This window comes from Lycorma delicatula, chromosome 11, assembly GCF_047948215.1.
Source record: "Lycorma delicatula isolate Av1 chromosome 11, ASM4794821v1, whole genome shotgun sequence".
Taxonomy (NCBI): domain Eukaryota; kingdom Metazoa; phylum Arthropoda; class Insecta; order Hemiptera; family Fulgoridae; genus Lycorma; species Lycorma delicatula.
Genome location: NC_134465.1, coordinates 82,460,875 through 82,475,099, shown reverse-complemented (window position 1 = coordinate 82,475,099; position 14,225 = coordinate 82,460,875). Strand labels below are relative to the sequence as shown.

Sequence of the window (14,225 nt, the reverse complement as noted above, 5' to 3'; positions counted from 1 at the left end):
AGGTGTGCTTCTTCTTCAAGACAACATTCAAACTCATACAGAACAACTGATGCTGAAAACTATTGGCAAAGTGGGTTGGAAGCTCTAGACAAAAAATTGTATTTATTTAATAAACCATTTTTGCTGTACAGTTATTTGTATGTTTAATTATTGAATAACCATCATTAAACATTTATTTTATCTAAATTTTTTTATCAAAGGAGGTATTTCTATGATAAACACTTATTTTTTATGTCTTTCTTGAAATAAACTTTTATCTTATTATAATCTACACTAAAAGCGAGATGACTAGTCCATGTGCAGAGTATACTTATAGATGATAAATCAATCAAATCTCATTCACTGAATACGGCTATAACAGTGATTGAAAGTAATATGATGTAAGCTTATTACTTCAAAAAATTTGGTTCAGTTTGTAATTAAAAAATTACTAGTTTTAAAAAATTTTCAACATCAACAAAAAAAAAAAATAATAATTTTTGAGAATTTTTTACAACTCATATACAAAAGTTTTATCTAGTTTCCAGAGTGACTGGAAATACCACATTTAAAATAAGCTGTGTATTTCATGATTTAAAATGTTACAGTATACTGTAAGAAGAGAAACATGATCGTAAGGAATAATTACCCATATAATAATCTCAGGGTTGGTAAAACCAGTCCTGGTAACATGACAGTTGATTTTAATATTGTACGCTACATCTAACTTCTGTCCCATGAACTAAGTAATAAAATTAAAACAAAAAAAAAATCACCTGATGACCAGGAAAATATCACCAGTAGAGAATAGTAAAATTTTATCTGGTGTAATGAAAGAGTTTAATATAGGAATGTGAAAGAAAAATAAATACTGCACAAAAAGAGATTGCTGATACAACGTGAGCCACAATAGTAACATATAAAGGCCATTTTTTATTACGCAATAAGACATTTTTTTAAACTAATTTATTCCAGTGGATGGGCGATTGAGTAATCTATCAATTCAGACGGACCTATTTTTATCTCTTACTTTACTTCTCTCTCACCCTCACCCTTTCACTTCCTCTCTTTCTCAATCAGCTCTATCTTTATCAAGTCGCATGATTCAACAGAACTCGAGCCGCTTTACAAACATATATGGGCATGTACTATTCTTACACATATTTTCAGTGTTAAATATGTTATTTCAAACTTTGACCCCCTTTGGAGGGCTACCCTATGTTTCAATTAAAATTTCCCAAAAGACGACCCACAAATTTTTTATGGAAAATCCAAATCAGGTCTCAAAACCGAAGGGTAAGTAGCTGGATTCATCCAAACTGAATCAATAGATTACTCAGCATCAAATTTTTTTAATTTAAAAATTAATATAAAATAATTTTATTTGAAATTATGCAATAATCAAGTTCATTTAAATTATTTTTACTTTTGTTAAGACAATTTCACCACTTAAATAAGACAGTTGTGGTTACCTTACAGTCACAAGCTTCATCAAAAGCGAGTATTGCAGCATTGACAACAGCTCTATCTTCATCATACGGTCGACCTACTAAACGTTCGACCACCCAATCTATTATATCAGCATTATTATGTAGTGGAGTTCTCAATATGACATGTAATAATTTAGTACAATATAAACGGCATGATAAATTCTGTGATGAAAGTTCTTTACTGATAATCTTTCTGTAACCAAAAAATAGAAAATAAATAATTATTTTTCAGTAATTATTATTTCTTATGTATAATAAAATGAGTAGAATACTAGATTAAATATGCAATTAAAAGAATGAAATTTTTAAATACAATTCTAATCTATGCATCCAGAAATCAGTAATCAACAAAATTACTAATTCTGTAACTATTAGAATTGTTTGACTTGGTTTTAAAAAAATTGTACATGAAAACCCGTAAAAAAATAATTCACGACCAATTTTTCAAATTTCAATAAAAGTGTTATGTAGTAAGATGAATTAGGTGCCAATATCTTATGGTTATAAATGGAAAACAAGTTACTTTTGACAGGATATAAAAACTTCTAAAAATATCAAACATACCATGCCAGGCTTACTTATATTCAGATTGTTCACCATACAAACTGGCTACAAATTGAGTGTCATTACAGAAAATAATTCTCACCTCTTCCTCTTGTATTTTAGATGGTTTATTCACGTCATTCATAAGAAGACTGACACAAATAGTGTAAAAGTAATTAAAAATGAGAAAACTGGATTGTGTATTTTGAATTACACATATTCAACCAATAAAAATTACACAAATTAAAGATTTTTTTTTAATTCATTCTTAAAAAACTTCTTTAAATTTTTAATAGTTAAATTTTTAATTTTTTTTATTATATTTGAGCTCATATCACCACCATTCATACAAGCATAATTTCTCAAAAAAAAAAAAAAAAATGAAAACATATACAGTGTATAAATTAACAAAAGTTGAAGTAAAATGTATCCTTTATAAGAGGGTAAAATCTATTTCTTACAACTTATGGTGCCATAATTTCACATCCTTCAAAGTAACATCTTGAAAATTGAAAAGTGTAAAATAAGATAAAAGTCTAGGCCTAAACCATGTTAATAAATTATCTACCATAAATCACCATACTAATTAAATGGTATTGGTGCAGTCTCCCTATAAATTGCTAGCATTAATCTATTAACTGCCAAACCCAGGTTAACTTGATCATATTTTGCCAAACCCAATTATCTCTTACATTTAATGGCAGCACGAATACCTGCCTAGAAGTATAACCAACTAGATTTTATAACTACGATTAAAGTAATATTATTTTTTAAATATATGAATCAAGCAAGTTCATATCAGCTATTCACTAAACCTTCAGTGCGTGTAGAAGCAAATACGGCATTGTCTAATGATCACATATTATTGAAGATAAAGAAATGGACCTTTTTTTTGGTGAGAGAAGTAGCTGTGCTCGTGATGAAAAAATTAATGCAATATTTAACAGTCACCTACAAAATAAAGCTGATGAGGAAAGTAAATCAAACAGCTCTGACTAAGGGTAAACAAATTACTTGTAACACATATTGTAATTTTAAGTACTTTCTTAATTTTGCTTGGAACAAATTAAAGCTAATCATAATTAAAAAATTAAGCTTACCAAAATCATTATGGTTTTCAATACCTTAAATAAGGATTTAAAAAAGCTGGTCCTGGAGATAAACAGATAAAAAGAAAGCCGACAATTAAAGGATTAATTTGTAAAAAATAATAAATAAAACTATCACAAAATTTTATAAAATGATTAAAAATTAAGCTATCAAAATATAGAAATGATCTCTAGTTATCACAACATAAAACAGTGATAAGTTATCATTTCCTACTCAAAAGAAAACATGACAGAGAGTGAATCACTATGTTAACGAGTTAAAACATAGTCATAAAGTAAGGGTCATCAGCTTATATTTAAATACTAGCAGGTCTGAACACAATTTCACACATGCAGGACTATATATGGCTATTTACGAAGCCACTGCAAATGTTATTTTGATTCAGTAGTCGTTTGCCTGCCGATTAATGCAGATCGCAATGTCTGCGACAATAATTTCTCCCTCCAGTTATGAAGTGCACGCTGCGATTCGATTTTTGTGTACAAAAAGGGTCTTCAGCTGCTGAAATTCATCGGGAGTTGTGCCTAGAGTATGGCCTTACAGAAATGAGTGAAGGAAAGTTTAGACAATAGTGTCGAGACTTTAAAAATGGTCGCACAAATTTGCATGACAAAGAGCGGAGTGGCAGGTCCAGTATTCAGACCAATGAAATCATTGAACAAGTGAACCGAAAACTGTGATATGATTGGCAATTGATGATTAGTGTTCTGGCTGATGACTTTCCACATGTTGGACGCACCTCTATCTACATGTTGTCACAGAAAAGCTTGGATATCACAGATCGTGTACAAGGTAGATACCAAAAATGCTCACCAACCAACACAAAGAGCAAAGAATGTGCGGTGGGGGAGCGTTTTTGGACCGCTATCGACAATATCGATGGAGATGATTTGTTTTCCCAGATTGTTACAGGCGACAAGATGTGGATGTCCTACACCGACGCAGAATCGAAACAAGTCAGTGCAGTTGAACAGCTGCCCATCTCCTGCCTGCAGAGGAGGCTTTACAGCCTCATGATGGAAGCATGGCAGCAAGAATGGCACGATACGACTAAGGGAAGATCCTTGTATAAGTTTATACAGGATTTGGGGGGATGGTATGACTCTCTTTCGTTTTTAAGGGCAGTGGGAGCCCGAATGCTTTTCAACCATGTAAATTTAAACCAATATTTGTTTCGATTCCGCCTGGAAGCTGATAAGCTGTGCGTCTGCAGGGAGTCCAGTCGAATGAACACATGATGTTCGAGTGCCCAGCTCTTGGGAGGGTCAGAACTCAGGCCACCTTGGAACTTAGAGGTGAAGGGGAAGACTGGCCACTCACAAGTGGTGAGTCGATGTGGCAAAAGCTGCATTGTCGGACCATGTGGGAGTTCCTTGATGCGGTTGCTTTGTTCAACCGACATCAGTAGTTTACTTAAGGGAAAAAGACTCCTACTGCGCTGTTGTAGGAAGCTAACCGAGAGATATGACTGGTTACCAGCCAGATTAAGGCTCCAAGCGCTTTAATGATGGACAGGTACTTGCTAGCATTCAGCGGCCTGGGGATGGCAGCGAACTGCTGTCTTTGACGAGATAAATTTAATTATTGATAGTCATACATGATTTAGTAGTTGGCAAAGTGTGCCTATCCATTTTACTGATATATGACAAGTGGGCAGTGGGACACAAAAGCGAGTGGTGTGTGATACCACGCTTATTCTGCTTACGCTTTTAGGTTAGCTCTAGGAACTAGTTAGAACACTGGTTACAAAACTGTTTCAATGCTCAGTAGCTGTTTGTGGCACAGACATTCGGTCTTATGCTTTAGGGTGACCGAATGGGGTGGTGGCCGAAAAAATGCCAAGCAAACCAAAACAGTCAATGTAATGGCACAATTCAAGTTCCCCAAAACTGAAAAAGTTTAAGCAACCTTCATACTTGAGTCAAAAAATGTTAGCTACTGTTTTTTGGGGCAAAAAGGGCATCATTTTCATTTATTTCATGAAACATCAATCAACAATTACAGCTGATGTGTACAGAAAAACGCTCACCAAACTGAGATGTGTGAACAAAAAATGACAGTGTGGGAAACTGTCATTCAGCATAATCCTCTTTCACAACAACCCATGTCCTCACACCTCTGCCTAAACCAAGAAGATTCAACATTTTTGTTCGGAACCTTTTGACCACCCTACCACCCACCATATAGTCCCAACCTTACACCTAGCGACTACTTCCTCTTCTTTTATTCGAAGAAGTGGCTTGGTGGACAACGATTTGAAGACTACAAGGAACTCAAGACTGCCGTTGTCAACTGGTTCAATTCCCAGGCGGCAAACTTTTATGCAGGGGATTAAAGAAACTGGTACAGCGTTAAGAAAAGTGCTTAGAACTGAATGGCGATTATGAGGAAAAGTGAAGTAGATATATTGTAAACTAAAACTCTAAGTAAAAACCTCTTCTCATGAGTTAATTTTTTTAATGACCAAACGGTCCTTACTTTATGAATATGCCTTGTAGATTCTGTAACAATACATACAGTCAGTACAGTGCAGAAGTAGTAATCCAAAGATTATGAATTCAAATCTCAGTCAGACCTTAGACAATTTTTGTAACTTATAACTAAATGGTTAATCAACCAAGCCAAGTTACAGATCCATCATGACATTTAAAGTAAGTAAGAAACAGTCAGCCATGGTATTAACATGTGTGCTGTTACCATGTGAAATAACATAACCCTGTTATGTTATTTGTGTTAGTTATATCAGTAATTTATCTTTTTAGGAAGAGAGCCTTAGGCTCTGCAGATAACATCTTCCAATCTTAATTATGAACAGAATAACACTTATATCTCTGAGTTTAATAATTTTGTCTATTATTAACTAAATAATAATCCCATAAAAGTTAATAAGAACCAAGAAATAAATACAAATAAAACAAAGAAAGAGATAAATTTATGCATAAGGGAATAAAATATAAAATTAATAATAATAATAATAAATTTTACTTGGCTAAAGTATCAGATGTGTAGTCAAGTACAGAAACAATTATCTTGACATAACACTCATGATTAGTTGTGGACACTAAATCATACAACCTGGAAAAATCCACACACAAGTATAAAATATTATGACAGATTAGTCCAATATTTCAAGTGTTTTCAGATATCTAGTGGAGCTTTATTGATTGTGGGCAAGAAAAAAAATAGCAAATAATGGTAAAAAATTAAAAATGCAGCAATGTTTTAAGAACGACAACTCTTGAAAGTCAGGCAGATGATGTGAAATGAAACAAGTTTAAGTGTATTTTATTCATTCAAACTAAGATGGAAATAAATTTTTAAATTATTTATTTAACTGATAATACGATTAAATTTAATATCGTAAAATAAAGTTTTATAGGTATAAAAAAAAGAAAAAGATTTTTATAAACTACATTTACAAAGTTCATTTATGTAATATAATGGTAATAAAGATTAAATTAAATAAATAAATCTTAATTCTGGTCAGAACATAAAAATACAATACATTACATAAATCTCATCAATGTAAGATATAATATAAAATCAAAATTTAAGATATAAAAAATAAACGTTTAAAGTCCATATGAATAATTTAAACAAAAGCACATGAATTAATGTTAAGATAAATACATTAAATTTAAAAATTACTATAAAATAATTCACAATTCAGTAGCCACTCAAAATGTCAAAGCACATTTTTAAATACGTTATAGAGTAATGTTTTCATAAAAATGTTTTTAATTTACTTTAAATAATTGGTGAGAAGACTTTTGAAATAGTTCAGCGATTTATTAAAAATGGTATGGAAGCAAAATAAGACTCTTTCTTGCAAGCTGAACAAGTATTGTTTTAAATTATAAAAACACAGTTCCATTGTCTGGTTTGGTAAAGATGGAGAATCTTATTTCATAAAAATAACTGATCATTCTTTTTACCAAAGATTGTATATTCATAAATATAGATGCAAGTATAAGTAACATATTAAATTTTCTGAATATAGGACTACACAATTCATCCTTATGAGTGCCGAATAATGATCGACAACAAATTTTTTTATTTTAAAAACTCATTCTTACTTTTTGAGGGAGCCTCAAGAGATGACATTATACTTCATACATGAATATATGTAGGCGTAATAAATAATTAATAATGATGACAACTTGGTGCAAATAACTGTAGGCAGCTCCTCGATATCATAACTACTAAGAAGAAAAAATCTCTTCATTTCTATACAGAAGTCGGGTATTTATAATGGAAAAAGTGTTAACCCAATTACTGGAATCGCGAGATAAATGAATAATATTTTTCCAGGATAAATAAACACCATTCTCAATGTTTTTACAGAATAATGAGTAAATATTGCTGTTAGCTTATTTAGCTGATGTATTTTCGCATTTTAAGAACTTAAATGTGAATTTATAAGGATGTGATAAACATATTTTATTAATGACAGACAAAGTTCATGCTTTCATTAAGAAGCTTCATATCTGGATTATTTGCCTTCAGAGCAAAAATTCTGTTATATTTCCAATCACTTCTGATTACATTGAGAAAAATTTAAATGAAGAAGACATTATTATTCACCGCAATTTAGATAGCATGAATTTGCATTTGCATGAGCTTTGGAAGTAGGAGTACTTCCTGCAAGATAAAAAAGATTTCTCAAAGTGATGGGTACTGAATCCATTTAATGAAAACGTTGTTGCAGCTGCTAAGTTACCAGTTGAGATTCACAACCAACTCATCAAAATGTCTGCTGATAAAACATTACAACTAAATTTGCATCTGAAGATTTAGATTCGTTTTAGCTTGCTTGTAGAAGTATGGAAATTTAGTCACAAAAGCATTGAAAATATTAATCACATTCGCCACATCTGTTTTTGTGGCAAGTTTGGACCTTTAACATCTTGTTAGTTGCACCGAACATCATGACCTAGGACAAGTTTAGTTAGTTGCGCCAAACACCATAACAAAGGCTAAGAGTTTAGTTTTCTTTAGTGCCTTTGTTAGTTGCATCAAACACTATGATGTATGGTGTGATCATACATTATGAAATGTTTTAATTTGATATTTTAGGTTTCTTGTACCCCACCAAGGGAACAAAGGCCAAATTTTCCACAGAACCGTTCATAAGTTTTTTTTTGGTATGGATTTGTTAATTGCACTGTGTGCTTGACTTGCATTTTGGACTTGTGTAGTTGCATTGAACAGGGTCAAAAGCCAACTTTATAACAGAATCATCAGTCGAATAGGGATGCATCTTCATGGCCAGTTCAAGGTCACAATGCTGGAGCAGGGGCCCAGACACTTCAGATGTGACACTACAGGCGGGGTGCCTTGAAACAGTTTATCTGCCTAGATCTAGATCTAAATCTTGTACCTTACAAAGGTCCGATGTTAGGATATATCATGGTTATGTGACATCAGAGGTGTGTGTTAGATCACAATCTCTCTTATGTAGGTTCAATTTCAGCATAGAATTTAATGATCTAAATTTCATATTTTATTAGATCTGATGTTAGGACATCTCAAGGTCATGTGATGTCGAGCATTTTTCGCCTGCAGCCGGGACTAGAGATGGGGTATTTTACTGGCCTCGTGAGATAAGGTATGAAAACGGGTGTCTGTCTGTTGGTATAGCCGGTCAAGTTGCACAACATTAGACTGGTAGTGGTTGCCAAGCAGTATCGGCTTAGTGTTGGCTTTTCTTTCTTTTCTTTTCTTTTTTCCTGTTTAGCCTCCGGTAACTACCATTTAGATAATTCTTCAGAGGATGAATGAGGATGATATGTATGAGTGTAAATGAAGTGTAGTCTTGTACATTCTCAGTTCGACCATTCCTGAGATGTGTCGTTAATTGAAACCCAACCACTAAAGAACACCGGTATCCACGATCTAGTATTCAAATCCATGTAAAAATATCTGGCTTTACTAGGATTTGAACGCTGTAACTCTCGACTTCCAAATCAGCTGATTTGGGAAGACGCATTAACCACTAGACCAACCCGGTGGGTTGGCTTAGTGTTAGCTGGCAAGGCTTATCCGCACTCCTATAACAGCAATACCTTTTATGCGCTGGCATCATTAACTAGCAAGTTTAGGATGATGGTAGTTGGACTTAATTACAATGACCAACACAAAAAAAATCTGTCAGCTATTTAATGCCAAACAGTCTTGTAGACAAACATTAAAGCTAAGCAAATTGGAATTGAAAGAGGAATATGCTGTTACAAAAAGTTAACACTAGATACGGACGGATGTTCGTTGCAATCTTATCAAATAACCAAAATGAATTCAAATGCATCTTGACAAACCATTATGTGACTTGATTTACTGTTTACCAGCTGGAAGAAATACCAGAGTTAAAAGTAAAACTAGTATATACAGGAAAGATTAATGGAAGATATGATATCGAATTGTTACAGAGTGAATGAATAGTATGTAATGTATATTTGTTTGTATAAATATAAATAAATATTTATAACTAAACTATATCTGTTTTATTTATTTTAGTTTACCTATCCCAAATCAGTTAGAAATGTGTCAGAGCTTTTGCCAGGTGTACAGGAGAAGAATGGATAGCCATCACTGCGTTACGGTAAGTAAAAATTTCATGTGGTCTTGCTGTGAAGTCTGCAAAGAGGATGAAGCCACTTATAAAAAAAGCCCTAAATTTATTAGCGAAATAGAAAACCGAAATAAAATGCTAGTTGATGATTATGAGGGAGGTTAAATACTTGTATATTTTTTATCTCTTGACTGTCTACTTAAGCAATTAATAGTACAGAAATATAGTAATAATTCACAGATTGTGTGATCTGTAGATGGTATCTTTATATATCAACTTCATTTCTATGGTTTTAAACCGCTGCTATTTCTCATCTGTATAGGTATTAGCATAGTTAATCAGAACAAATACATCAAACTGTCCTCCATCGAAGTAATCTTCTTTAGTTGCTAATAGAGAACGTCCATGTCGAGTCCTTACTGCTATCATTTGCTAAGATTAAGTACGGCTCATTGACAATCAATTCATTAGATTTCTCGTCAGTAAACCTTTCTTTAATTTAGCAATAGCAACAAAACGACTCACAAAATCTCACTTTAGATCAGCCATTACAATCACATTAGCAACAATCATTTAGCTAAACTTTTTCGTCCGTAAACGTGGTTTTACCTTGCTTTTTTTCTTAACGATTGCATCAGAACTGCTAGAGAAGTCTATCACTTTTAGATCACTAATTGTATCCATCTTATTATACTCCTACAATATGCAACATGTATTATTTATACATAACAGTATTCAAGTTACGTTACATCGAGGTAAAGCATGAGAGGTCATACTGGCATGACACTATCTGATCCTATTTTATAGGCTGGACCTCATCAGTCAAAGGCGCTTACTTCAAGACCGTTTTATAGATCAATACACAGTAAGCTATAATATTCACAGTTATAGTGATCTATATATCAGTCACCATTGATCTATATCAGTCACCATTGATCTCAAAGGTGACTTTTAAATCGATAGGACCCAATTTCAGCGATTTGTTTTTGTGAGAGCAATCAGCCATGTACAGAGGTACATCCTTTCTGAATCTGCATAATTGTATGCAGGTTCACTTTCTTCTCTGCTGTAATACGATCTCCGGAAATCTATTAACATCCTGTACATCTTACTAGTGTCGCCTTTTAAGTCATTGTAAAGATAGTCAACTGAATTGAGTGACTTTCAAGTTTTTTAAACTGCAAGAGTCAAATTTTGATTTCTCTTTGGTCACTTGGTTTTTCCTACCTGTCTGGAAATCCCGTATTACATATCTCAGTTTCTTCTCTTGTGACGTAGTCTGCACTGTCCGTGTATTGGTATCGCTTTGAGTAGCACCTGACCACTCATGTGTATCCCAAGTGTGGAAACCGATCATCAGTTTCTCGTTCGATTCCAGCAGTGTGTTCAAGATGATGGCCACTCTTAATCCTAGCATTACATACGGAATTATCCATGAGACTCTTGTGATCGATATTTCAGTTTCATGATTCGCTTCGGTATAAACTACCGCATTCGCATCATTATTGGCTCTTATCAGTACCAACTCCTGTTTCACTCTGGTTATGACTCGCTTGTAATCTTCAGCAAAACCTATGAAAATCTCCAGCGGTATACAGAGACTACACTTTCTAGAAATATGTTATTACCAAATACCCAGCTGACATTTTTGACCGCTTTTCTGTGACTGTCTCTCAATGACAGAATATTCTTTATGAAGCTAATTACTCCTAAATTCTTAACCCTTGTGATTTCTATCCTATTCAATTTGTAACGGATCTCGCTGAAGAGGAAAGCGACCATGTTGTTCACAAACTTAGTTTTAGTGGCTTTCCTGTTATCTGCACCAGGTGGGTTCTATCAAGAATTGTCTACAATCTTTTAAAATTATAGACCTGGAGCTATAATGCAGAAATGTTTTTAAAGATTTTTATTTTCTTATTTTACCCTTTATTGAAAGGACTGCTAGATTTAGAGAAAACTTTACTGAAGCAAATTTGTTAAGCTTGACCAATATTTGAATATTATAGAAATTCTTTTCATAAAATTTATTTCCCACCTCTCAAAAACATATATTTTGTTTTTTCTGGAAAAAAAAAATTCTTTTAATTTGTATTACTAATGGTCGGGAAAATCATACAATACTTTGCCAGATTTTTTCAAATACTTTAGAAAATACAGACAATAACAAAATAGGCTAATAATTATTTATTTACAGCAAACCACAAATAATTATTTAACATTTCTCATCATTATGACCCAGTTATAAATCAAATTCAAAAAAAGTTTGATTGTATTTTGGTTTTTAAAGTTACATTATTAGTGTTAAAATTTGAATATTTGAAGTTCAAAGGGAACATTTTCATTTAAATATAATTTGTTAAAATAATATTGCATCAAAAGCACTTTTCCACTGTATAAATAATTTCCATGAACTGAGTTTCTGTCATAAGAAATGAAATTTGATGTTATGTTTTGTACTTTTCAAACCAACAGAGGATAATTCTTTTTAAATTTTTGGATGTAATTCAGAAATTAAGATTACTTTTACAATAATTTTTGTTTCATAAAAAAATTTTTAATCTGATGTGTTAATGTGCTTAATTTTAAATAGTTTTCATCGAAAACTCAAATTTTATAAGTTCTCAATAAATACACAATGTACTGTTTAATCAGTACTGTACTCATATGACACAAAATGATGGTAGATATATCCTAAGTACATTTTGACTTGATATTTAGACTCCCACACAGTCAACATTTATCACTTTTAAAAAACCTATTTTAAATTCAACCGTTAATGATAATTAGAGGTTGATAATAGCACAGCTGGTGGTATCACGATCCTGACAGTCTGGTTGTATGATCATGAGTTCTTATTAATAAATAATAAGAATATGCTCAAGATCGATAGAAATATGGGTTGTGTGATCAAGTAAAAATCTTTAATACATTTACCAATAACCAATGCAAACATTAAAGATGAGTGATGACTTAAAAAATTGCCTTTATTTATAAAAATCTGATGTGGGCACTTCCTTGTGCGCCTGCTAAATTATACATATACATTTTTTTTTAAATAAAAAGTACATAAAATTTTATTTTATTAATAACTTCTGATATTTTTTCATTTTTTTTTATTGTTATTATTGGATTATTATTTATTGTAATTTTTTTTTTACAATCAAAGGTTAATAATTATTAATAAATCAATATATTTAAATTAAAAAAAAAAAAAAAAGTTAAAAAAAGGGAAATGAAGTCTGACTCGAATCGATGTGCCTTCCCCTTGATCCAAATATTTCATTAATTAAAATTTTATTTGGCTATAACTCTAGAACCAATGAAAATAAGTACCACTTATGATATAACGTTGAAAATCTCTCAATGAGGGCTTATTACTGCAGTAAAGAAACAGTCCAAAATCCAAATTTTTTTTGGATCATGGGCTTTTTTGGACACTCTTTCTTGGTTCAGTTGATTGCAATCAAAAAGGGAGGTGCACAACTAGATGTTCCAACAGTCCTAAATCCAAAATTTTAACATCCTACAGCTAATCGTTTTTGCATTATGCTATACATACGTATATACAGACGTCAGACCAAAACTAGTCAAAATGGATTCAGAGATGGTCAAAATGTATATTTTTGTTGACATCTGAAAACTGAAATTTTTCATGAACACAATACTTCCTTTACTTTGCATAATAAAGTAAAAATCAAATGGGATAAAAAATATTTAAATTCTATTTCTAACAAAATATTTAAAAAATATGATGCAAAGCAGTATTTTTTTTTTTTAATTTTATGATAAATATTTTGACAAGCAACTGGTATTAGGTCGTTTGATAATGGCAAAACATTATAAATATTTTTACAATTATAACTTCAAATATGCACAGAGATAAAAGTTTAAAAAATAAAAATATATTACTTACTGTTGCATAATACCAACTTTTTCAAGCACTTTATAACCAGCTGTTGTACGACTAAGATGACCAATATAAAAAAAATAGTCTCCAAGTAATGTGTTTAAAACATATTGCGGACTGAAGAGACAATCATGAGCAGATTTAGATGACAGCAGAGAACCAATTTCATTTGATATATCAGTTAATAAATCTATCAATAATTTTTCACATTCAGACTGCAAAACAGGGAAAATAAAAATACAAAAAATATCACATAATAATGTAGCTTTCTTTTACAAAATCTGAATAGTGAATAAGGTATTAAAATGAGACATTTGGAATATGTAACAATAATGAATTTCTATTTTTGAAGTACAGAAATCTATTTATTATTGTATATATAATAATTAAATTAACACGGCACAGCCAAACACTGGCTATACACAAGTTAAAAATAGATAGAACTTCATTGTATATCTAGTGGCAAGATAAAATGCCAACTTACACACGTTACAGTCATGTTGGGCTATAACCACAAGATTGATGGTGAGACTAATGTTTTTTAATGTATCAGTGACTGTGTAACCTTATATGTGTAATTACAAATATATACTTTTAATTAAAAGTAAGTGCCATTTATTAAGAT

The 14,225-nt window shown here is 31.8% G+C and overlaps 1 protein-coding gene across 1 annotated transcript in view; it reads right to left on the bottom strand.

The window, feature by feature from the left end:
- LOC142331984 (uncharacterized) overlaps positions 1 to 14,225 on the bottom strand; it is a 42,918-nt gene that overhangs the window by 1,170 nt on the left and 27,523 nt on the right. The window contains exons 8-9 of the mRNA XM_075378035.1: positions 13,607 to 13,815; positions 1,452 to 1,662 (exon numbers count right to left, since the gene is read on the bottom strand). Coding sequence (XP_075234150.1) covers positions 1,452 to 1,662; positions 13,607 to 13,815 — 420 coding nt within the window. The remainder of the gene's footprint in view (positions 1 to 1,451; positions 1,663 to 13,606; positions 13,816 to 14,225) is intronic.